The sequence below is a fragment of the Halichoeres trimaculatus genome, unplaced genomic scaffold, assembly GCF_033239565.1.
Source record: "Halichoeres trimaculatus isolate MK-OKI-2021-1 unplaced genomic scaffold, fHalTri1.1 fHalTri1_scaffold_14, whole genome shotgun sequence".
In the NCBI taxonomy this organism is placed as follows: Eukaryota; Metazoa; Chordata; class Actinopteri; order Labriformes; family Labridae; genus Halichoeres; species Halichoeres trimaculatus.
The window spans coordinates 18163123-18186723 of NW_027437192.1; the positions used below are offsets into that span (position 1 = coordinate 18163123).

Consider the following 23601-nt stretch of genomic DNA (forward strand, 5'->3'; position numbering starts at 1 on the left):
TAACCTCACTCCTCATTTCATTGATTGACTCTCAAGTTTGTACAGACCACTGTAGAATAACTGCTGACTGTGGGTTGGAATGAACATTATCACAATCAGCTTAGTCTGTGTTTTTGATCCAAAACATAAAGCCACTAAAAATTTCTAGAAAGAGCTCCATTTTGACCAGTACTATTTTTAGGGCATGCCTCGCTGTGCCTGAAGTGGTCCTTGTGGGTGACCAGGTGCTTGTGGGCACTGCATTGCGGACCCCTGTCTTAGAGAGACAGAATGTCATCATGATGGCCGCGGACACTGGCAATTTCACGATTGCAGTCCTGTTTGACCTAAGTGCAGCTTTTGATACAGTTGACCATCAGTTCTTGCTGAATTGGCTCGTGGGTATTTCCGGCAGTGCTCTGAACTGGTTTGTCTCCTGCCTTACTGGTAAAAATGTCTCTGTTTCAGCTGGCTTTTATACCCCTGAGTCAGTCCCTCATCATGTGGTGCGCCTCAAGGATCAGTTCTAGGTCAAATTCTGCTTGCCTGGTATAGGCCACTCCTCCGCAACATTGTATGACATTTAGTTGCATTACTCCTTTAATCCTGATGATACCAATAATCTGATTCTGCATGACTGTCTGTTTGAAATAGATGACTGGTTAATTAATAACTTTCCTGAGCTTAATGCTACTAAAACCGGAGTCCTGGGCCCGTACGCATGTCTAGCCATTTAACTAATTGGACCATTTGACGTTCTGTTATGGAACGGCCCGTTTGGCTGTAGCGCGCATGCGCGACTGCAAATAGCATTTTATTTTTTCAGCCGTTGAAATCGGGGGTTTTATTACTAGAATACACCTGGACGAACAGCTGTTAGTCAACCAGGTTAGCAAATAGAAAGGTAAAATTTGGCGATCTTGAACAGAGTAAATGTGTGTTGCATTTCCGAGCGCACTAGAAAACATCAACAATAAAATCAGTAATATGAAAGCTGCTTTGCGAAACATGCGCCACAGCAATGTCCCAGTACCTCGATGAATAACTCTCAAGCAGTTTATAAACTCCAACATTTCACCATACACATATCGGAAGAACAGACGTATAAAAGCAAAAAGCGAATCAACTGAAGTCAACTGACGGCAGAGTCTAGCCAGCTTGAGACTTCGATTGTCCCCCTTATCTCATCTGTTCGCTGAAAAAATGTTGTGTCTCCTAAATTTGCTACACGGCTACACATTGCCACATTTCCAAAGGGTTGTCTACTGTCTTTGTATATTTCGTCTTAAACAGCAACGCATCGCGCGGTGTCCGCCTTTAAACAGCCGAACAGGCGCTGTAACCCTGCCGTTAGCACCTGTATCACAGGTTCTATCTAAAGGTGCTAACTGGTACTGTATAGTGGGGTCTTTTCGGCCGTTAACCTGGTTTATATGCATACCGCAAATCCATTTTTTCGCGTTAGTACAAACGGTCGGTTCTCCCCGCTAATGGCTCAATTGTTATGGTTTGGTTGTAGCCCCTGAATGCTATCTGTAACGTTGCTAGCAGTATTCGGTCATTGAAACCGTAGGTGAGGAACATCTCAAAACTATGGATGATGTCCTTGTGTCATCACGCCAGGATTATTGCAACTCTCTTTTTCTCTGTCTTAGCAAACCCTCTACTGACTTAACTTTCAGAGCTCTACAGGTACAGGCGCCTGAGTAACTGTCTGAGCTGCTTCAGGTGTACACTCCTGGCAGGAGACTCAGGTCTGTGGGTCACAACTTTTTGTGTTCCCCAAAACTAGACTCAAGACTCATGGAGATAGAGGGACTTTGAGGCTGTTGCACTGACATTATGGAACGCTCAACCCCAGACCCTGAGAGTTGAGACATCTCTCACCAGTTTTTAGAAGCAACTTGAAACCTACTTTTTTAGAGTAGCATCCCTGCGATCCTGTGGATTAACTTGCTGATAATTTTCCTTTTATGAAAGTGTGCTGCTTTTGTGTTTTTCTCTACTGTTTGTTTGTTGTGTGTGATAATGACTGCTGTTTTCATTTGGTGAAGTACTTGGAGAGTTTTCTCTTTGAAAGGTGCTGTACAAAGAAACATTACTTATTTACTTACTTTGAATGTATGTAGTTTATTACCTTGATAATATATTGAGATAAACGTTTAATTGTTACCTGACTCTCTTTCTGAGTACCTCTCTTTGTAAAATACTTGATTTTGATTAGTCAGCTCCAAAACGTTGACAAGATTATGACTGGCAAGAGGTTTGGCAGGGGAAACTTATAATACACAATATATCAAATCAGTCCGTTTTAAGGACTCCTGCACCGATGTGCCACTTTGTAACAACTTCTGCGTGAGATCCCAATCATATATCACATAGTCTCTTGATTGATATCTGACAGCAGGCACCTATAAACTATCATTTGGTTCATGTTAACCAGATTTGTCTTAATTTTGTAGCTCCATCTGAATCCCTGGCGACTCCCTCTTGGTTGGGATAATTTTCAGGATTTGGCTTCCTTGAGGTCTGCAGCGAAGGAAGAGGAAAGAGAAAGAGGACTAAATCAAACAGTGTTAAAGGCAAGACACCAAAAGAAAAGACATAAATGTACTGTAATGAAAAAGTTTGTCTGATATCACTGTGGAATTATTAACTTTATGAATGTCATTGATAATAACAGATTTTCTTTCACACCCAGATACTTGACATACCACCGTGGATGCTGAAGGACCTCAACCCTCCAAGTTACGGAAAAGGTGGGGATGAATATGACTGTAAACTCTATGAAGTGTTTAGAACTGAGGCACAGCCTCTAAAAGAGTAAATTTCATTTCATAGCAGCTTTTATTTAAAGTTTACTTTGTACTGCTTTGAACTGTGTCTTTATAGTCTACATTTTGTCTGCAGTGTTGAGGACACTGAAGCAACAGTACACTCTCCTGAGAGGTGAAGGTGGGTCATTCAGTTTCTCTCCCAGTTAAGTTTGATGTAAATATTGTTATTATCATCATCCTTATTTGGTTGGTGCTTATTTTTTTTATGCTTCTGTAGTTCCACCTTCTGAAACACGCACAAAACTCCAAGACAACCAGGGGTTTCCTCTTCTGGGTAAGTACCAATAAAAGGAAATATAGTGTAACAGTATAGTGAAAGTCTGAATCTTGTATGTTCTCTGTATAATTTCTGAACTTTTTGTTGCAGGCAGAGAGTTCCTGGTCAAGTTTAATGTCTTTGACAAAATGTGCCAGGACCCAGAACCAGCACTGTTGTGTACGCTTTGCCAAAGGAAGTTGCCATTCTTCGAGAATTATGCTCATGTGTTTGGACGGGAACACATAAGAACATTTATTGTGAGTACTAAAAAGTTGTGGTAAAAAGATGAGAGAAACGTTCTGTTGGAGGTGATACAGTTAGCCACAGCTGTAGGGAGTTCTGCATTCTAATCAGGAGAATGGCCTTGGCTGCAGAAATGAGTTACACACAGAACTCGTGAAAGGGGCATTCATGAAAGGAGCTACAAATTATGATACTATTCATTCTTGTGAGACATGCAATATAAATTCAGTGAGTCTACTAAAGTATAAGACACAATACGCAGATGATAACTTGATTATGGTTACACAAAAACATGCAATAAAGAAGCTAAAAATCTCTCACACCTGTGACTAACCTCAGGTTTTACATCCCTGGTAAGATAACTAAATTTAACAAAAATACAAATCTGGAAGAGATTTTAATTCTGTGTGGATGAATTCATTTAACTGCCAACTTAAATATACACGCTTGATATGTTGCAAAAATAAGCAAAGAACGAAAAATGATAAGTTGAGGGACATTATCAATATATGTTATCAAATTCAAGTTTTCTTTATTGTAGTTCTACAGTTTCATAAATTCAAACGTCTTTAGGATAAAACTTTGTTGAGATAACATTTTAATATGTTGTAACCGTGTGTAGAATTTTATACATTTTATTGCTTTTATTGGGAAGGTAAAGTTGATTTTGTGGCTCTGAAATGACTTTAATCCACATGACATGAGGCCAAATGGTTCCTTTTATAGTAAAGGTTGCAGACAGCTGTGCCAGGCAGATTTGTTTTGATTCAATATTAGAGAGTTGGCTCTAGGTTGTGACCTGCTTACTTTTTATCCACAGAATCATTTATAACAAGATATACTAAAAAATATGCAAATAAAAAACACAAAAAGATCAAAAAATCACAGCTGCTTTGTTTTGATTAGTTTAATCCGAAGATATTAGGTAAATAATTTAAGAATTGTAGGAATGTTCCTTTAACTTGGCTATTCCAGTCTGTTGATATGATCTATCTGTGCAGACCTCAAGGTTCTGCAGAAATATCTTTGAACTGTTCCTTTTACACTTTTTACAAAGCTGAACATGAACAAAACATATTGTTGTTTTTTAGAGTTGTTTTCATCCAGGGTCCCTGAAGCCAAACATGGATTTAGAGACACTTTTGGACTTGGCAAAACAGGCATTACGCCACCACCCTGTGCTGAACACACAGGTATTCTATGGCAGACGTTTCTGAACAATCAAGGTGAAGTTTCTTTTCCTCTATTGTGCTCATGTTGCTCTTTTTGTTTCCTGCACTAAAGGAAATTGAACTGGAAAAGCCCATCAAGGAGCCGTGTACATACAAAATGGGTGAGTATGTGTATGTCCTGCAACAAAAAATCCCATGAGCGCATGTGTTACTTTGAGATGGCTCTTGACTCTAATCATACCATTTTTGTCCTCCAGCATTTTTTGTCCTTCAAAGTACAAAAACAAGACAAGGGAAAGGAAATCTCAAGCCAAACATCACTCCTAAAATGCAGCTGTGTAAGTTATGCAAAGTTTAACCACACTTAGAGGTATGGCTAAGGCTTAAAATTAATCATAGCAAGAGTTTCTTGAAGGAAAAGGTTTTTTTAATTCAAATACACAATCACTGTTTTCTTTAAGGAAAGTACAGTTGTTATTTTTATTTAAATTCTTTTTTTTTAACTGTTGTGTTTCCTAGTCCCCAGAAGATCTTTGAAAGACACAGACAAAACACACATGAAAGACGACAACCCTGCTAACAGCTGTATGGTGGAGAACTTGGAAAAAAAATGTCCAGGGTCTACAGACCTCCCTGTCGATATGAAAGTTGGGGCAGAGGTCAACATAACACAATGTGCAGAAAACATGGAACAGAAGGTTGACCAGAAGCGTTTAACACCAAGAGAACAAGACTCTGTGACGACTGTAAAAGAAGAGATCAAGAGTGCTGGTGGGACATGCAACTCAATAAAAAAGGAGGAAGTAGAAATGGCTGTTGTGAGTAAACCAAGCCATGTGAAAACAGAAAGCTGCGAGTCCAGACATGAGACTGGAGTACAAGATGTCAAAAATCTGAAAACCTCAGAGAATTTCCCATGCAAAGAAGAAGAAATTGAGACATTTATTAGCATGTCCAAAGAATCCGAGGACACACGTCAGAATGAATGGAACAGTTTTGTTGTTACAGAAGCCCAGAGTCTGCCAAGTGGCAGACAAAAGGAGGAAACTGAAGCTGAGGAGGAGGGGAAGAAAACCAAAGCTGCAGAGGAAGGAGGCAAAACAAGTCAGGAGAGTGTGAAGACTGAAGGTAACTAAATAAAGCAGTTAAGATAGTCACAAGTTGCAAGAGAAACCACATGAACCAATGCTCTACTTCTGGTGCTTATATGTATGGTACACACAACCCATTTCTTCAATGAACACTTGAAACCAGTGACAAATCCCTAACATTAGAGCCAAGTACAGTCTGTATATGAGGGCTGTTATAACAGAAAGTCTTTGAGATTGGAATTACCAAGTAAACTGGAGTAAATGCATCCAGTTTCCATTTTGAAACATTAAATTTCATGCACTTAAACTAACTACACATAGATGATTTATACAGGTTTAAAGCCACAAAGAATAAAGACCTCTGATTCTCAGTAATATTAATTTAACCAGCACATCATTGTCAGAAGAAGGATAAATGATGGTAGTCAGGGCTACCCCAGTTTTTTTTAATGATGTTCACTGTATTGGAGAAAGGTATATTATATATATATATATATATATATATATATATATATATATATATATATATATATATATATATATATATATATATATATATATATATATATATATATATATATATATATATATATCATTGATTGTATAAAAGGGTAATTTAATTTTACTGGCCTAAACAGTTGTTAATGGGATGTTATGCTTTGTTTGGTTTAAATATTCACAAGTGAAGTGGATGAATGCACAGCAATCTCCTGTATTTGATTGGTTCTTAATTTTTTCTCAGCAGATTTCAATGTTTCCATGCAAAAAAAACACATTAAGTCTGACGTTACATCTGGCTCTCCTACATCACTGCACCAACATCCTGATCAGCTCTGGCAATATATCAAGACGACACACAGAGAACCTGTTATTGGTCAGTTGACCTTTTTGAACCTTTATTTTTGAGTTAAAAATTTTTTCAGGTTAGTTTTAAAGAAGTCATACAGAGCTGTTTTAGTGTTTGATTTTCAAGTATTTTGGGGTGAATTTTTGCTTTTCAGAACAGCTGTGGAGAGTAAAGAGGTGGGCAAGCTCCTAAAATTTTTCTAGCCCCCCAGGATTACATGAGGTGCACTGAGGTTGCTGTTGGGCCAACTTGCAACCTTTGTCTGTTGCTGATGATAATGTTTAAGGTGGTAAAAAAAAGAGAAAAAATGAAGATCAGAAGGGAAAATGAAACTGTTTTAACTTAAGATTAATTTCAGGGTATTACTATAGTTACAGTTTCCATGGAGATGATAAATTTCCCATCTTAAAGATGATCATCATGTGTTTTCCAGGATTAGGTGCACTTCTTGAGTGCAATTGTGATCAGCATAACCCCATCTACTTCTGCGAGTGCTGTTCTGAGAAGATCCTAGAGAAGGACATCATCAGCCATGTCTCTGGAGTCAACCATCACAAGATGTACTTTTTGGTAAGTAATTGTTTTATTTGCAGCCACCAGCTAGCTCAGGACCAGCACCAACTGCCAGTAACTGCCGTGAGCACTGGCAAGGCAAGGCAAGTTTATATGTAGAGCACAATTCATACACAAGGCAATTCAAAGTGCTTTACAGCTAAAATAAAATAAAATCACAAAAGACATAATAAAATATGGCATAAAATCACATCATGTTATTCATGACATGTTTTTGTGAAAAAGGTGTTTCCATTGCATTGTTGCGCTAAATTTTAATATCTAAACTTTTGGAAGGCCACCTCATGAGAGTGTTAAAACTTTTTATCCAAATGTGAAAGAACCACACTCTGATCCTCCAGCAACGAGACCAGATCAGAGAGCCACAGTGTGCTGTGAGAGCACTGGAAGAAGACAACCGATCTCTATGCATAATAGTCTGTAGACTAAGAGAGGAAGTGACAAACATCCACCAAACCAGAGCCAGACCACAACAGGAGGGTCATCTAAAGCTGAGTGTCATCTCTGCTCTCTGTGAAGCCCCCCCATCATCATCACCATCATCATGCTCGGTGTCAGTGACGCCTGCTCCTCCTCCTTCACCTCCAAGAACTACAGTATGTTCAAAGTTCGGCTGCTCGATTACTTACCCACTCCTGCTCCCATGAACACATCACATCCATTCTCCGGCAGCTCCACTGGCTTCCTGCCCAACATTGAATCATCTTCAAGAGCCTGCTCACCACCTGCAAAGCTCTCAATAACCTTGCTCCCCCATACCTCTCAGACCTCAAACGCAACTCAGACTCACTCTCCTTCAAATTCAACTCAAAATCCCCCCTTCGAGACAGCTTTCAAGACTTGACCCCTGCCAGTAAAATCTGTCTTTTCTCTGTTTTTCTTATCTGTGTCATGTACTCATATCTGTTTTGTAAAGCGCCTTTGAGTATCTTCAAAAAAGACTATATAAATCTGATTTATTATTATCAGAATAGATGAGCTTATCTAATGTGTTGTTTTGATGCACTCTGTGTTTCTGTTAGGGGTTTAAACGTCTACCAAGTTTACCAGGAGGATGCCAAGGGATGAGAATCAGTCACTTTGCTGCTTGGTACGAGAAGCATTATGGATATGGAGAGGCTCAGGTGTGGTCCTTGTCTTTTAACTTGTTGGATAATAGCTGTGTAAGAAGTTTTTTTTTTATTGAAAACGTTGGTTTCAGCCAAGGTTATGACCAGATGGGACCGTGAGGACTCAATATGGATAATAATGGGAATGTGAATCTTACGATTGACAGAGACCAATCTCACGTTATAAGAAAATTACGATGCATTAATAAACTATTAACTATTCAAATTATGCCAATCCTTGAAAAAAATATTAATTTTATTATTATCATTATTGTTATTGTATTATTATTGTTTTTGGTGCAGTTTTCTGCTGGTCGGTATACTTTTTGATGCTCTACGTACATTTATTTGGCCGTTTGTCGATTAGCATGACTTTTGGTAGCTAAATATTAATATGACCCGTTTGTGACAGCTGATGTGATGGGTGGGTCTGCCTGATTTAATTTGAAATTATATTAAAAAAATGTTTTCTGTGTTTTTGCATTCTTACAGATGCTAAAAGGAGTAGAGATTGCAAATCTGAAAGTAGCACATGCAATAGTTATGAATAAATCATATCATGTTGTTGTGTCTTAAATTGAGGTTATCTGATGTCTCTATTTCTTCGGGTCCAATAAAAGTCAAAAGTCAAGAGAAAGAGCCTTCAAAAATGTATCCAAAAGGTCTCTATTCAGTAAAAGGTTGAACAAAGGTTGTGAGCAGGAGTTCGATCGAAACCCGTGCTGCCTTGAACAAGGCTTGCTGTGTTTTATATACCCTTTTCCTAGGGGTCGGCCCTACGCCCCTTTTCCAATTCTAACAATACTGTTCGTTTGGTTTTTAATGGTGATCTCATCCAATGTGGGCTCCACCCCTCACCTTTCCCACATACTACAGATTATATTGGTGTCCTAGAGTTCTCAGAACTTCCGGGTCTTTTACTGTCAATTTTAATGGTGTCCAAGTATCGTAGTTTGTTTAATAAAAATTAGGCCTAGTTAGGCCTTTGTTCGTTTAATGATTGGCCTTTTTTTAGGATACAGAGTTTACACAAACGAGCACAAACAAAACATATGCCATCCTGCATGGTCACACAGGCAGATGCACAATACCATACAGATGATCTCATTTCAATGACCTCATAATCGTTAGCTCATCACCGTAGCCTCATTAGATGTCATTAGATACAGTAGCCTCATTAGATGTCATTAGATACATTGTGGAGAACACCGAGCTTCCAGAGCCTGCCTGAGTCATGTTTATCTGAATCATATCTACATGATCTCGCCCAACACATGGCCTCTCGGAAACGACCTAATGCTCCATCATTTGTTTAGATTACATACAACAGGTGCCTTCAGTAGATAACGTCATTCCCTTGGGCCGGCGGTCCCTTTCTGTGGCCTGCTTTCACAGGCCTGTGGGTTAGCACACGGGGGAGTATGTAGAGTTTGGTATTTGGATCTCTCTGTAGTCCAGAGGTTGAAAATACTCTACAATGTATATACATATGTTAAGTTTACCCTCTGACCAGTATATGGGGACATAGTTCATTTGATATGATTCTTATGTGCAGAACATGAATCAGTCAGATCTGACAAGGTAAGTTGCAACTTTGTGACAACAGGCACCAAGGGGTTATGAATGGCCACACTTGCTCTGTTCTGTTGTCAGATTTGGATGTGAAGCTAAGTATTGTTTATTTTTGGGCTCCAGGTTTTGGATGTCGATGAGGAGGTTTACCATAATTTGTTGACACAAAACTTTGAGTCAGGTAAGTGTAAATCACTCCAGAAGTAGACTGTTGTAATAACTTTAATTCTAATAGTCTGACTTACAGTTTTTCTTTTGAATTTTTTTTTTTTATCATTTCTTTAAAGCCCTGCAAACAGTGAAGGCACTGAAGGCTCAGCAGGACAGTGTTTGTGAACCCATCCTAACCTCAGTGCTGTCTACTGCTCAGCCTGTAGACACCTCACTCATCCCTGAGACTCAGCCTGAGCTCAGTTTTCTCCAGGATAATTACCAGGTAAGTCAGTACAGCACAAAAAATGAACCACTTATTTAACAATGTACCCCCTTTGTGGTGTAAAAGTCAAATCACATGCTGAAAAAATAAATCCACAAAATTCCAGCTTTTGTGACAGCATCTTTTTCTCAAGTGCATTTATCCACTGCACACTGTTTTTTAAGTAAGCAATGTTGCAATGCGCAGCTCTCAGTGGGATTTAGTCATATGGAGACTGAATGGGGTTCCAGCTATAAACATGTGGCTATGTAGAGCAGGGAAAGAGGTGAGTCCTCTACCATCTTCAGAAGATAGAAGTGAATGCTGAGTGAACCTGTGTGAAGTTTGAGAGAGCTGCTGTGTTGCCAAAAACGTGCCTTTCTGACTGAAAGAAAATATTTTTGGCCTCCATGTATCTGTCAATGTGTGTTCTTAGATGTTAACATATACAAATAGAATGTTTGGGAAGCAAGGTTATAATAGTTAACTAAAACGAAACTAAAATTTAAAATACATTGCAGTTAACTCCAACTAATAAAAACTAGAAAAGAAAACAAAAACGATAAGTAAACTAAAACTGTATCTTGTGTTCACAAAACTAGCTGAAACTAACTAAAATTATTGAGAAAATATCCTTAGTTTTAGTTTCTGACAATGTTAAGCCTTTGCCTTAAGGATTTAAATTGATCCGACACCTTTTCCCAACCAATTTTACGACAGTTTTAGGCAGTTGTCAGCGCCTTATGGCACCATCATAGCAACGTACTGGGACATGCTTGTTTACTGCACTGACTGGCTGTGCGCTGTGCTGCGACGAAACGTAGTTGAGCTATGAATCAGAGCATCTGTAATAGTTTAATTGCATTTGACTCTGCCTTTCTTGTTACAGAGTCCAAGTTTCTACTTATTTAAGCTCATGTTATATTGTTTTATATAGTTTTTGTTTATATTATTTTTATGTAATTCAGGTTAACATTTTTTTTTTTATTATTTATGTTTATATTTTTATGATAAGTTTATATTATTTTCTTGTGTTTAAGGCAGCATCCAGCAGTTCAGTAATAGCATTGACTGAGCAGTGAGCACTATGTTGGACTTGAAAATAAACAGTATGACAAAATATTTACTCTGACCTTTTTCAACCCTGCACCTGGCAAATAAGGTATGAAAAAACTAAAACTAAACTGAAACTGAACTAAAACTAAGCCTTGTTGCAAAAATCAAAAATAAATAAAAACTAGAATGCTCGCTCTAAAACTTACTAAAAATAAACTGTAATGGAAAAAAATTCAAAACTAACTTAAACTTAACTATAATGACAAATACAAAACTATTATAACCTTGTTTGGAAGAAATACATAAAATACAAAAATTTGCCTAGTTAACCAAAAAATGTCATGGCCCCCCTGCAGTACCTCCTTGGACCGCCCTTAAAGACCTGCTATAGTCTGCTTTCCTTTACACTTATTGAGAGACCCAACTTGTTTTGTTACTGCCTACTCTCGCTTCCCACTTGACCATTTGGTCAGTAAAACAACTGTGTAATGACCTTACTTCCTTACTTCTCCCCAGCATGAAAGGGTGAATGATTGAACCTGTTTGGAACCAAAACTTTTTTCTTGAAACTAATGCATGTGTTAGGTCATACTCGATTAAACTATTTTTCCCATTTTGTAGCTCAGAGTTTGGAAAAATAATTTATGCTCAAGCTTAAAGAATCACCAGAGCACCATAGGAGGCACATCCTGAAATTTGATCTTGGGAGGTTAATTAGTTAAAAATTTATATTTTTATATTAATTTAATTTAATTATTTATTTATTTGAATATTTATTTTTATATGTATATATATTTTTTTAATATTTTATTTATTTATGCACTGCAAACTTTGTTGTGTAGCTCTTTAACAGCTTCAAGCAGTTTGTCCACCAACATGGTCTAATTCAGTCATTTCATTTCAAAGGTGATGGACATGGAAACTGAAGGCGGTTTAGAGGACTCTGAAGAAAACCCATCCTCAATAACCAGCACAAAAACACCTGAAGTTGCCCCTGATTCAAGTGAAGATGTCAAAGTGACCCTGCGTAAAGAATCTCATTTTGCCCACAACACTTACTGCCAGATTGTTGTGAAGAGTGAAGAAGCAGCAAGTCCTTGTATGTCTACAAAGGGCACAAACACATGTATACAACCTGACTCCGGACAAGATAGCTTTAAACTTGAAGTAACTTCAGACACAGCTGTCAAACCAAGACAAAAAGAAACAAATGTGAAGTTATCTCAGGATGCAGATATGTCAGACACCACTATGACAACCTCCACCAAAGCTATGACAGCCGTGTCCAAACGTACAGCCAAAGCCCAACATTCTGCTCCAGAAAGCTTTGAACAAACAGCAGCACCTATTTCTAAGCTTGCTGCCAACACATCCAGCTGTGCAGCAGCCAAATCAGGAAAATGTGCAGCATCTTCATCCAGTGTTAGTGCAACCTCCTTCAAGTCTTCTACAGCCAGCTCCAGTAAGACTTCAACAACCACTGTGTCTGTGGGTAATGCCAACAGTGGCTCTGCAACAAGAGAGGCTGTCCACAGATGTGCCTTTGTCACAACAACCACCGCATCTGCAGATGATAACAGAGTTACAAGTGAGGTCACCAAACCTGTTACCAGAACAATAACCAACACGCCTGCAGCTGCAATCAACAGGGGTTTACAAACCACTTCCCCTAGTGGCATTTTAGCCACAACTAAAAGTAGTCAAACCACCCACAAGGTTTCAGCATCTATAAGCAGTCACTGTGCAACCACCAAAGATTCCTCTGCAACCAGTCAAAGCAGCGTTACTTCAACCTCCAAATTTCCACCGCCCACCAACAGCTGTAATGCAAACAAATCTAGCAGTAGAGAAACTGCCTACAAGTTTGCAACATCAACAATAAGTGCCAATGCAACATCCACCAAACCCACTGGAGCCAACCCAGATACCAGCACATCAAAAACAACTTCGACCTCAAAACCTGAGCAGGTGTCCAAACCAGTCACAGACAAGACTGGAGTTTCAACTAAAGCTGGAGTGAAGCCCGGGGTGGTGCAAGAAGCCTCCTGCAGACATCCACCTGCAGCCATATCTCAAGCAGTGGTATCCTCTGTGTCTGCTGCTGACCTTCCAGGGAAATGTGGAATTGCTGAAAAATCTTCCAAGACTGCAATGGAGAAAAAATCAGTGGGATCCAACGCTGATGTTGTACAGAATGATGGCAGTACTGCATTAAAGGGTGCTCTTATAATTGGTGAGTGTCAATTTTAGTGGTGTGAAAATGTACTCAAGAAATACATGACTGTGAGGTAGTATCTCTAATCAGCTACAGGCCTGACAAAGGGCATTATGAATGGTAATGGGCACTTGTGGTTTTTTGAAAGCACAGACAAACTTGTGTTCACTGTGCTAACAGTCTGTGCACTGCTTTTGCACATCTACATAGCAGGTGTGCATCTTAGTGTTTATTATCTCTTGTAGCGTGCAAATTGTTGTTGTTGGTTGATAATTAAGTGCTTTGTGTTAACAGCTGTATTTACTTTACAGGGTTAAACTATGGGATCAAAGTGTCATGTGGAAACAGAAAGCAAATTTACTGCCGACTGTGTTCATCCAGGTTGAGACGAGCGGGTCACTTCAGTAGCTTCAGACACAAATTAAACTACGTGGTATGTACTGGATCAGTTTGGTAGTGAAATTGGGAGAGATGTACAAATCAGGGCTGTGTATATGCAAACTTTGTGCTCTGAATGTACTTTTCAGAAAATGAAGTATCCATCGTGGACTGCCAAGCCGTCAGAGATGAAAAGCAAACTAGACAAGATAGTGACTCACTTGGCTGAGATTGAAAAGGATGTGGAGACCAAAGGCCAAGAGGTGACACACATAAGTCGAACTAACACTCGGGTGGGGTTGTTTTATTGTAAATATTGAAGAGTGTGTTTTAAATAAATGGAATAACATTGTCATAAACTTCGTAATGATCATTTATAATGTACCAGAACAGAATCTTAGGCCTTGTACACATGTAGCTAAGTATGTTAAAAATCAAATATCACCCCCCCCCCCCACAATCTGTTTTTAAAAACACTTTCATCCACACCTAAATGTGCAAATCCCCCAATAAGAGTGGCTCAAAGCATGCCAAATCCATACATGTAGTGTTTTTCAAATGTGAAACCCGTGCCACCCAATCAGAATGAACCCCTATCATTCAGCTGTGACATTTGAGAACCCAAAAGCTGTTTCCAAGAGTCTACCACAAAACCAGAGTCTTCCAAGGTCTTCACACCAGCCAAAGTTTTCAGAAAACATTGTTTTCAGTGACACAAAACTGGGGTTTAGTGTGGATGACGGGACGAAATGTATAAAGATATATGTGGTTTCCCAGATACACCGTTATGTGTGGACATAACCTTAATCAGCTATAGACTCTGAACTGGACTCTGATAGTAATTAAACTCCTTTGTCATGAAGTTCTGTGCATGACTTAAGATTTCATTTTTCTTTAAAACTTGTTTGGAAATCATTTGTAAAGCCAAATTAGAAACAAATGTGTAAAAATTTGTTGCATTAAGCACCTTGATGTCTCATTAACCATCCTGCATTTATGTTTTTTTTTCTTAAGAGATTTGAAGTTAATTTGAAGACTTACAACGAGCTGGGTGACCCTCTTCTTTCAGAAGATAAAGGTAAATAACCAGTTTAAGACCAAACACACTTCATAAAACAAAATCAAAGCAGGCACTCCACTACTTTGATAATTTTGGTGTTAATATCATCAGATAATTGTAGTTACCACTACGACAAAAAAAAATTGAATAGTTTCTGTAAAATGTGCTGTGATGCTTTTATGGGTGTCTTTTACCTGTACTGAATCGTCAGTCATTTTTACTATGCAATCAACATTTGTCAATCAAAACGGGTATCTAAACAATTTTTTTTTTCTTTTTCTTATAAAGGAAATACATTTTTAACTAAATCATTTTAGGTGTTGTGATGTGATCAAAGAAACATACTTTTGTCTATTATAAAGTTGATTTGGATATCAACTGTAGCAGACACAGTGACAAACAATGAGCTTCTCTTTAGTGGAAAACATGGTATCACTATCATGAGGGTGCAAATTGAAAGAAAGAGTAAATTTTGTTGCCAATTCTTTCAGAGCCCTCTTTTGTTCCCCTTCTTCTTAGACCAACGTACCTACAGCAGCTTCCCCCACCAACCACTGTTCACCTTCATATTTTTCACTCTGTTTTTTTCATAGCCTATGAAAAACTGATGGAGAAGATGAGGCAGAAAGACTCGTGGGTCTCATCCTCTACAGCTGACCCTTCAGAGGTGTGGACACCAGACACTGCCTTCCCAAATTCTCCTGAGGTTTTCAGCCCAGAGGATGGTAAATTCAGTTTCTCAGTCCTAAGTTGTGACTGTGTTTTCTTTATCCTCCCACAAATAAGTTTTTTTGTCTTTAAATATATTGACAGTTCCAATTGGGGTACTGCATTTTCTAGAGTGTTATTTCTAATCACTTAAGAAGAAGTGAAATGAATCAGTGATTGGGATTTTGTGCTTTAGAGATTGTGTGGCAGAATGAAACGGCTGGGTCTGAGAATAAAGAAGTGCTCCAGGCACCTCGTGCAAAGACTCCAGGTGAGAGCAGACAGGCACATAATCAAGCTTAATCAAGATTTTTTTTATCATGCCGTGTCACTCAGTCATATACTGGTGGTGTTATTTTAGAGAGCGAGGCCATCTCAGGAGATAAAAGACCTGAAAGACCTGCAGGACCGTTGGACCAATCAGAGCAAATCTTAGATCTAAAAGCTGAATCCATGGCAGGTAAGTCTGTCCTTTCAGAAACAAGTGGCCTAACTTTTATGCAGTTGTTACTCTACTTTACACACTAACTTACAGGTAGCTCGTATTTTAGGCATCTTTCATCTACCAAACTAAAACAGGTGTGATAAAACATCATCTCTGTTCTGTTTAGCCTTGGATCAGCAGGAGACAGTTGAGTCTAATGAGGAGTTCAGAGCTGAGGAACAGGCCATACCAGAAGGTATGACTCCTGAAAAAACAAGTCTTATGTGGTTTCTTTTGTAAAAATACTGCTTGGTTTTAAAAGTTTTAAAAATTGTGCCTATAATAATTTTTTCATTTACTGTATTTGTTCAATAATGTGATTGTTACCTTTCTTGTCTCCTCCTTCTGCATCCTTATTTAGTCACACAAAGCCATCATCTCTCCCACTCCCAACCACAAGTTGACAAAACACCTCAGAGTGGGATGGCTCCTCAGACCTTCATCTCTCAGGTTTTTAATGCATCTCAGGACGCTCCTGATAGGACAAACCAGCTGGAGGGAAGCAATTTGGAAAATCAGGTCTCTGGGGAAACATCACCTGTACAACACTCCAGCCCAGAAAAGGCTTTCTCTGCAGCATCAGTAAATACAGGACAGCAGAACCAACCAAGACCCAGTCAGACTGTGGAAAAAGGACCGACACTGCACGAATGGAGCTCAAGAGCTGAGCCCCACCATGCACCACGGGCACTCCCAAAGATTCCAATTGGTGAGGTTACGTCAGAGTGCTTGATTCAGTGATTTTTCTGTGCGATTAACTAATTTACAATTTTCACACAACTGTCACAGGAGACGTGTCTTGGGGCTGCAGTAATCTGTCCAAATTTCTGACTGTGAAGAGACTGGACTCTGAGCCGATCATAGGTGGGTGTAAGAGCCATAACGTAATAATTTAAGTACTTTAAAATATAATACTAAGTTCATAAAATCTATATTTTTGTTTATTGTAATAAATTTTATAGATGCCTGTGCTGTTAGATATTAAAAATCACTCAGGAGTTAAGTTTGAGCTCCTCCCCTTTGGCCTGCCCCTTTATATGGATGTGTGATGCCTCATACACGGCAGAGTGGCTCAGAATTGACGTGGCTTGGGAGCATATGGTTTTTCTACTGTGTGACTGACCTGTGATGTAAAAGAAACGTTTTCTTTTATTAAAAGTTAAAAACCCGGATACATCTCTTTTCATTCGCGTAGGAACTAAGTTATCAAGCCCGCAGTTTTTTAGTGGCCTTGACACAGACAAGAAACGCCACTACAGTGGGCGTGTCTACCCATTAATGTCAGATGCCACATTCAAAGTAGAGCCCGACCGATATGGGATTTTTGGGGCAGTTGCCGATACCGACACTGGGGGCAAAAAAAGCCGATATCCGATATATCGACCAATGTCTGATAAAACTGTCAACACAAGAACTGTAGTGTAAAGCAATGATAAATAAGAACAAGCTGCAAACACAATAAAAAATAAATAAGTCAAACTTTGAACACAGTAAGTAGAAAAAAAAAGCCAAACTGTAAACACACAATGAGCAACTTACACGTCATTAAAACACTGTATTATAGTCTTACATTAGATAATGGTGGACGTGTGAAATAACAGTAGCATTTATCTCTGTTTATCTCACAAAAAGCAACTAACACAACGTTAAAACGCTGTTCTTAAGTCTTACATTACATAATGGTGGACAGAGGGGGCGGGCACTCGTGCAGTGTACAGCCCAACACACAGGAACAGGAGGGACAGAATCTCTGTGGAGCAAAACTTTCTATAATCGGCTACATTTTGGCCGATGTTGATTAACCAGTGATAGGCATAATCGGCCCGATTAATCGGTCGGGCTCTAATTTAAAGAGGTTTACTCTTGCATGTGAAAGAAAAGTTTGATACTCATTGTGTTCTTCAGGTCTTGGCGCTGTGTGGGAATGCAGAGGGCTGCAGCAAAAAACCTTTTACCTGTGTGCGAGCTGCAGCGAGAGACTCTCCAACCGTGACATCTGCAAACACATGATCAGTGACAAGCACCAGCTCAATCATATGGTGAGTGGTGTCTCAGTAGAACGTTGAAGTCCTCTAAGCAAAACACTGTCCTGAAACGTTCAAGCAAAACGTATGTTTCCAGCTGAAGGAGTACAGTCAGTTGATGGAGTTCCAGAAGATGAACGATCTGCAGCCTGAGATTAAATGTGACGTTTTCAGGGAGGTTTTGATTGAAGTCTCCCGGAGGGAGCGCAACCTAAAACAGGATGCCCAGGTAGCTCCTAAATTATTTTTAGCATGCATTTTTATCTCAGAAATAACTTAAGAAATTCTGAGCAAATTCACCCACCAGAAATCCATCTTTTGCTCATTGTCACTCTGTTCTTCCACAGTGTGTGCCCCTGCCACAGGATCTGTTTGAATATGTTAAATCAGCTCCATTCAGTGAAGGTAACACTAAACTTATTCTCTTTGATAGTCTTCAAATTTTATGCTTCTCATGAGAAAATAGTTAAAAGTGAGAGATGATTTGTTTGCTTTTTGCAGCTTTAAAGTTTTTGCAGGACTTCAAGACAAACCAGAGACTGAGCATCATCTGTCCTCCTAGCAGTGCTCCACAACAACAACAACAACAACAACAACAACGAGGTGAGTCTCATTGTTCCAGTCACAGTCTGTCTTTTTTAAACTCTTGCACTGGGTTTGAGTGTTGAGCTTTTGGTTTGTGATGCACAGACCAGCTGCCTGAGGAGGATCAGAGTCAAGCAGGATCTCAGTCCACAGAGATGAAGCCTGCACAGGCGCCAGAGACAGACAAGACCTGTGACGAAGGTAAGAATGTGTTGTTTGATTTAGAAATCGTATTTCTTTTTAGGTCGAGTCCAATGCTACGAAAAATAAAGACAGAAAATGCACAAGGAATAAGACCTTTCAAGATGGTGTGTAAAGTATTTCATCGTCCAGAGAAATGTTCAGAGGCCATGAATTAAAAATGAGCATTGTGACCAGTGGGTCCAGAAACTAGTTTAATTAATTTATCACATAATAATAGTTCACCTCTTAAAGTTCAAAAGTGTGAAGAATAATTTGACCCTTGAATAGTTTATGTATTCAGTCATGTATTTAACCTCCGTACAAGTCTGTACACGTGTTTATGATCACTTAACCTCCTAACCTTTTCATATATTTGACTTTATGGAAACCCTGTTCTAATCCTGTCATGTAATCATGCTTGTAATTATCATCTACTAGCTCATGCTTCTTCTGACACCTACACAGCACGCACCCACATGCCTTAGACGTTTCTTAAGCACATGCCATATATACTGACAGACCTCTGTATCTGACCTCGGTGTGGAGGCTGTCTTTCGACCTCTTATCTGTTGAGGGACACCTTCCACACCAGCTCAGTCTGGCTCATTCCAAGACAGTGAGGTACGAAGTATTACACACACACACACACACACACGTACACTTTCTTTTTGACTCTCTCATAAATAACAAGAGCACATAACACTTCTTGAGTTTCAGCATCCAGCATCTTGTTGACATGCTGTAAACTCTGGCGCTGTATTAAATCTCAATGTTTTGCTTCGGTCGTCTCATGACCATTTTTCCTTTTTGAGTTATGTCAAGGGTTTCTGTGGTATGAACCATCAAAGTTATACTGAGCTCTTAAAATTGCGGAGGGACAAAATCCTGACAAGAAGCATAAATAAATCTTTGACTCATGGTTCTTTGTTTTATTTTTGATAAAAGTAAAGCCGTGTTGATCTTCTGATGCTGTGTATTCCCAAGGTCTTTGTGTGCTGAAAACACAATAAAAGATAACAGTAGATGGTTTCATCTCTCTGACCTGTATCTCATATTTTCTCCTTGTCTGTCTGAAAAGTGAGGCAAGAAACAGAAGAACAGCATCTGGTCGGGATCATCCAAAGAAAAGTCTTGAGTCCGCCAGAAGAGACCGGTGTCTGCACAGAAGAGGATTCTTCTGATGCTCAAGTCCCTGAGTCTGGTACTTGTCAGAGTCCAAAAGAGCCCGATAGCAACCAATCAGAACAGAGACAACCAATGAGTCAGTCTATCACAGGGTCACAGGTGAAACTGACAGAGCTGTGCCCACCTTCCTCACCTTCCTCACCTTCCTCAAAGGATGGCCAAAAGACCGGTCCAGCTGTGCCAGTGTTCACAGGAGATACAAGCCTTCTAACCAGGAAAAGAGCAAATGATACATCTGTTGAAATGTTTGCCAGGTCATGTATGGCTGACTCTCAGTTTGAGGAGCCTTTGCCACCTAAAAGGGCCTGCAGCTCTCTGCAGTTCAGCACAAAATCAGCCCCTGAGCCCTGTTCTGTTCCCCCTGCTGCAAGTGCCACTTCCCTATGTGCTGAGGACAAAAACACAGAACCTGGGCCTAAAACATGGACGCCTGACATAACAGACCTCTTTGGTCTGGTAATGGAGAGAAGGTCAGAAAAGAAAATGTCCCCTCTCAAAGCAGCTCAGCCTCACTCTGAGCTTTCTACATCCTGTGCTACCAACCCATCAGTAGGTGTGAAACTGGGTCCAAAGTCTGAGCAGAGTTCACCTGAAGTACCGTCCAAAAAGAAAAGATGGGATTTAGAGCCTCATCTGGATTACGCTACACATGGTACCAGTTTACAGTCTGACACCACTGCCGACTCCAGAGAGCAACATACCCAGGGATCTGTAGATGTTCAAAGCATGAGTGGAAAAATGAACTTATTCAAAGCTTATCCCATCAGTGAAGACACCGGTCACAACCCAGAGCCTCAAGTAACCACAGAGCATGTCATCAGGGAGGTTTCTCCATTGCCCATTAATGCCATTGTTACTTCCAGGCCAGACCATCGTGCATGGCAGCTCATGGCCAACTCAAAAATGCAGGGCTACTGGGCAGTGAACAGTACGGCTGCTCAAAGTCAGGCTGCTCATAGTCAGACTGCTCATAGTCAGGCTGCTCATAGTCAGGCTGCTCATAGTCAGGCTGCTCATAGTCAGGCTGCTCATAGTCAGGCTGCTCATAGTCTCTCCTCGGTTCAAACAGTGAGCCACACTAACACTCAGGCAGCCTCAGCAGGATATGATCCAACCATCCAAATAGGTTATTCCACAAATGGACATTCATTGTATCTTGCTCCTCAGACTGTTGGGGGCTTCACAACCCCTTTCTGTCCCTTGACATACACCCCGGGCACATACCAAGGTGGAAGTTACATTTCGAGCAGATCCTACCAAAGCCTAGGATGGATGGAAGTCATGCAGCAGCAGCAGCAGCAGTTTTTCCAGCAACAGCAGCTGTTTCAACATCAGTATCTGTATCCCCCGAGTGTAAGTGCTGCTGCAGCAAGCACAGGGGCCTATGGGACTGCCTATCAAGGCCCCTCTCACCCATCCAGCCAACAGCTCACAAACCTTCCCCAATATAAACAAGTGCAGCGCCCAAATATCCCACAACAGCCTTAACACCAGAACACAAAGTGATTTTTATGATGGCATGTGGAGTAATTATTGCACACACACACACACACATACATTAAATTAAAATATATTTAAATTTATACTTTTAACTTCTTGTTGTTCTATCTTCATATTTGTGTATTAACATTTATATCTTAATTAAACAGTGTTCATTGATATTTTCAACATTTTATTTCGGTTTGCCACTTTTTCTTTAAAGAGAAATGTTGAATTACAGAAACTCATCGTCAGCTTTTATTCCAGAGCCAGTTGTTCGACTGTTTGTTTTTTACTGATCAACGTGTATAAACTACATTAAAGGTGTTCCTTCAAACCAATAATGTGCAAAGGGAGTGTTTTTTTTCTTCTGGGTCTGCATGGTTGAATTACAGCTGTAACCAGTTCATAGAAAAACCTCAGTCAGAACTAAAGGCAGATGCAAAAGTCCCGTTCACTCAGTAAAAAGCTTTTGTTTAGTCTTTTCAAGAGTGGAACAGAAACATGAATCTGAGAGGATACACAGCAGTGTTTCTTGATCATGGGGTTGTACAGTCTTATCTCCTTCTTTTGGCGTTGATCGTCATTAGTGTCCTTGAATGTTGCTGCACCTAACTGCTATATCTCTGTTTCTCAGTCCCTCCCTTAGATGTGGGAGTCGAGCACAGCTGCAGTCTGTTTTCCACTCCTCTGACACATACATCTAAGTACTATTTCCCCATCAACCGTTCTGAAACAAAAAGATGTTTCTGTGTGTTTTGTTCAACACATTTGTGAAGGAGTCAGACAACTGAAAACCCTGCAGTGAGTGTCACAGGAGGCATCAGATGGTTCCTTTTTTTTAGAGCTTGGCTTGCCAGTGTCCAAACCACTGTCTTTCATTTCTATTATAGTTTTGTTTTGTTTTTTGATTAGCAGTTAACGTTGGACTATTGTGACAACTCAGGGTCTCAGAAGCTGAGGCAAAAAAATCTGAAAGGCTGACACAGAAAACTATAGGTAACTATGGGCAGTACTGCCCCTTGCTTTTTCTGTTGCAGCCATTCTGCCAGGAATGTGAGACACAATTTGTCATTACAATACATTCTCTGGATGTATGAAGCCCTGCCTTTATAATCCCATAATCTATCTACCTGTGCCTTCATGAATCAGCAGATGAAAAAATCTATCATCTATGTCACAACCTGCCAAAAAAAGGTCTCTACTTGGACATTTAAGACTGGAAAAAAAACAAAATACATTTTTGTATTTACTGCAGCAGAAATTTTCTGATTTACAAATTAGGTGATTTTGTTTTTTGGAAGTTTATACGACACCTTTCCCCAGCAGAATTTGGTGGGAGTGGAGGAAGGGAGGAGAGGGTGTCTGGCTTCATGTTTTCTTTCAAAGCAAGGTCATGAGAGCTTATCCACAGGAGGCCCTTATCAGCTGAATGCTTGAGAGCCCATCAGAGCCAGACCTGTACATTTAGTGTGTGGTACAAACTTTTATTTTGTGCAAACTGTGTTTGCTCTCAGGAGGATCCTTTTCAAACAGATCACATGTTGTTGGAAAGATTTAACCAAAGTTAGGTTTTAAGGTCTGTATGTGAAGTCATTAAAAGTCGTATCATGGTGTCAGTTTGATTCAGCAGCTGGAATAGCATAACAGCATCTATTGAAAGACATTGTTTTCATGTACGCAGAACTTGAACTTATACTTCTGAGAATCATCAACACTGAAAACACAGAAAACTTAGTGATGAGCAGCTGCTGTGAGTGTGAGCACAACGAGAATCTCTTTCATGTCTATCCCTCAGTATATGAAGGACATCCCTGAAATCAGAAAGGGGCCACTTTTCATGAAAGTGTATCAGTCTGTTGAAATGCAGGGACTTTCTTACATAGCAGATTATGTTAACTGAAAGACAACTTATTTATGGAGCTCCATAGGCCTGTGTTCTTTTAACTCTGGAAAAACTTCTAACAATACAAAAATAAACTTTAAATGCAAGGCTTAAAGTCATGTTGAAAATTAAATGTGTTATTATGTTGTTTCCTGTAACTAACAGTCCTATATTATACTGCTTATCACATGGTTAGTCCACGAAAAGCACATCGTCATCTGTTACATATTATTAGCACAAAAATATATTCTGTTCACTGAAT

The 23601-nt window shown here is 39.6% G+C and overlaps 1 protein-coding gene across 4 annotated transcripts in view; it reads left to right on the plus strand.

Moving 5' to 3' along the window:
- Positions 1–21785, plus strand: part of LOC141802558 (uncharacterized) — a 47068-nt gene extending 25283 nt beyond the window's left edge. The window contains exons 21-51 of one of the 4 annotated variants that reach the window (XM_074686099.1): positions 2442–2561; positions 2681–2738; positions 2890–2934; positions 3034–3090; positions 3184–3332; positions 4410–4511; positions 4603–4651; positions 4748–4828; positions 5010–5618; positions 6327–6455; positions 6862–6998; positions 7343–7597; positions 8024–8125; positions 9806–9863; positions 9970–10118; positions 12060–13386; positions 13680–13801; positions 13896–14009; positions 14761–14824; positions 15400–15531; positions 15711–15785; positions 15876–15974; positions 16126–16194; positions 16360–16707; positions 16788–16862; positions 17904–18037; positions 18120–18251; positions 18370–18427; positions 18524–18625; positions 18713–18808; positions 19869–21785. In XM_074686099.1, the coding sequence (XP_074542200.1) occupies positions 2442–2561; positions 2681–2738; positions 2890–2934; positions 3034–3090; positions 3184–3332; positions 4410–4511; positions 4603–4651; positions 4748–4828; positions 5010–5618; positions 6327–6455; positions 6862–6998; positions 7343–7597; positions 8024–8125; positions 9806–9863; positions 9970–10118; positions 12060–13386; positions 13680–13801; positions 13896–14009; positions 14761–14824; positions 15400–15531; positions 15711–15785; positions 15876–15974; positions 16126–16194; positions 16360–16707; positions 16788–16862; positions 17904–18037; positions 18120–18251; positions 18370–18427; positions 18524–18625; positions 18713–18808; positions 19869–21463 (6642 nt within the window). In that variant the 3' untranslated portion in view covers positions 21464–21785. Of the gene's footprint in view, positions 1–2441; positions 2562–2680; positions 2739–2889; positions 2935–3033; positions 3091–3183; positions 3333–4409; positions 4512–4602; positions 4652–4747; positions 4829–5009; positions 5619–6323; positions 6456–6861; positions 6999–7342; positions 7598–8023; positions 8126–9805; positions 9864–9969; positions 10119–12059; positions 13387–13679; positions 13802–13895; positions 14010–14760; positions 14825–15399; positions 15532–15710; positions 15786–15875; positions 15975–16125; positions 16195–16359; positions 16708–16787; positions 16863–17903; positions 18038–18119; positions 18252–18369; positions 18428–18523; positions 18626–18712; positions 18809–19868 lie in introns of all 4 variants that reach the window. The other 3 variants (XM_074686098.1, XM_074686100.1, XM_074686101.1) reach the window with 3 other exon arrangements.
- Positions 21786–23601: the final 1816 nt, after the last annotated feature.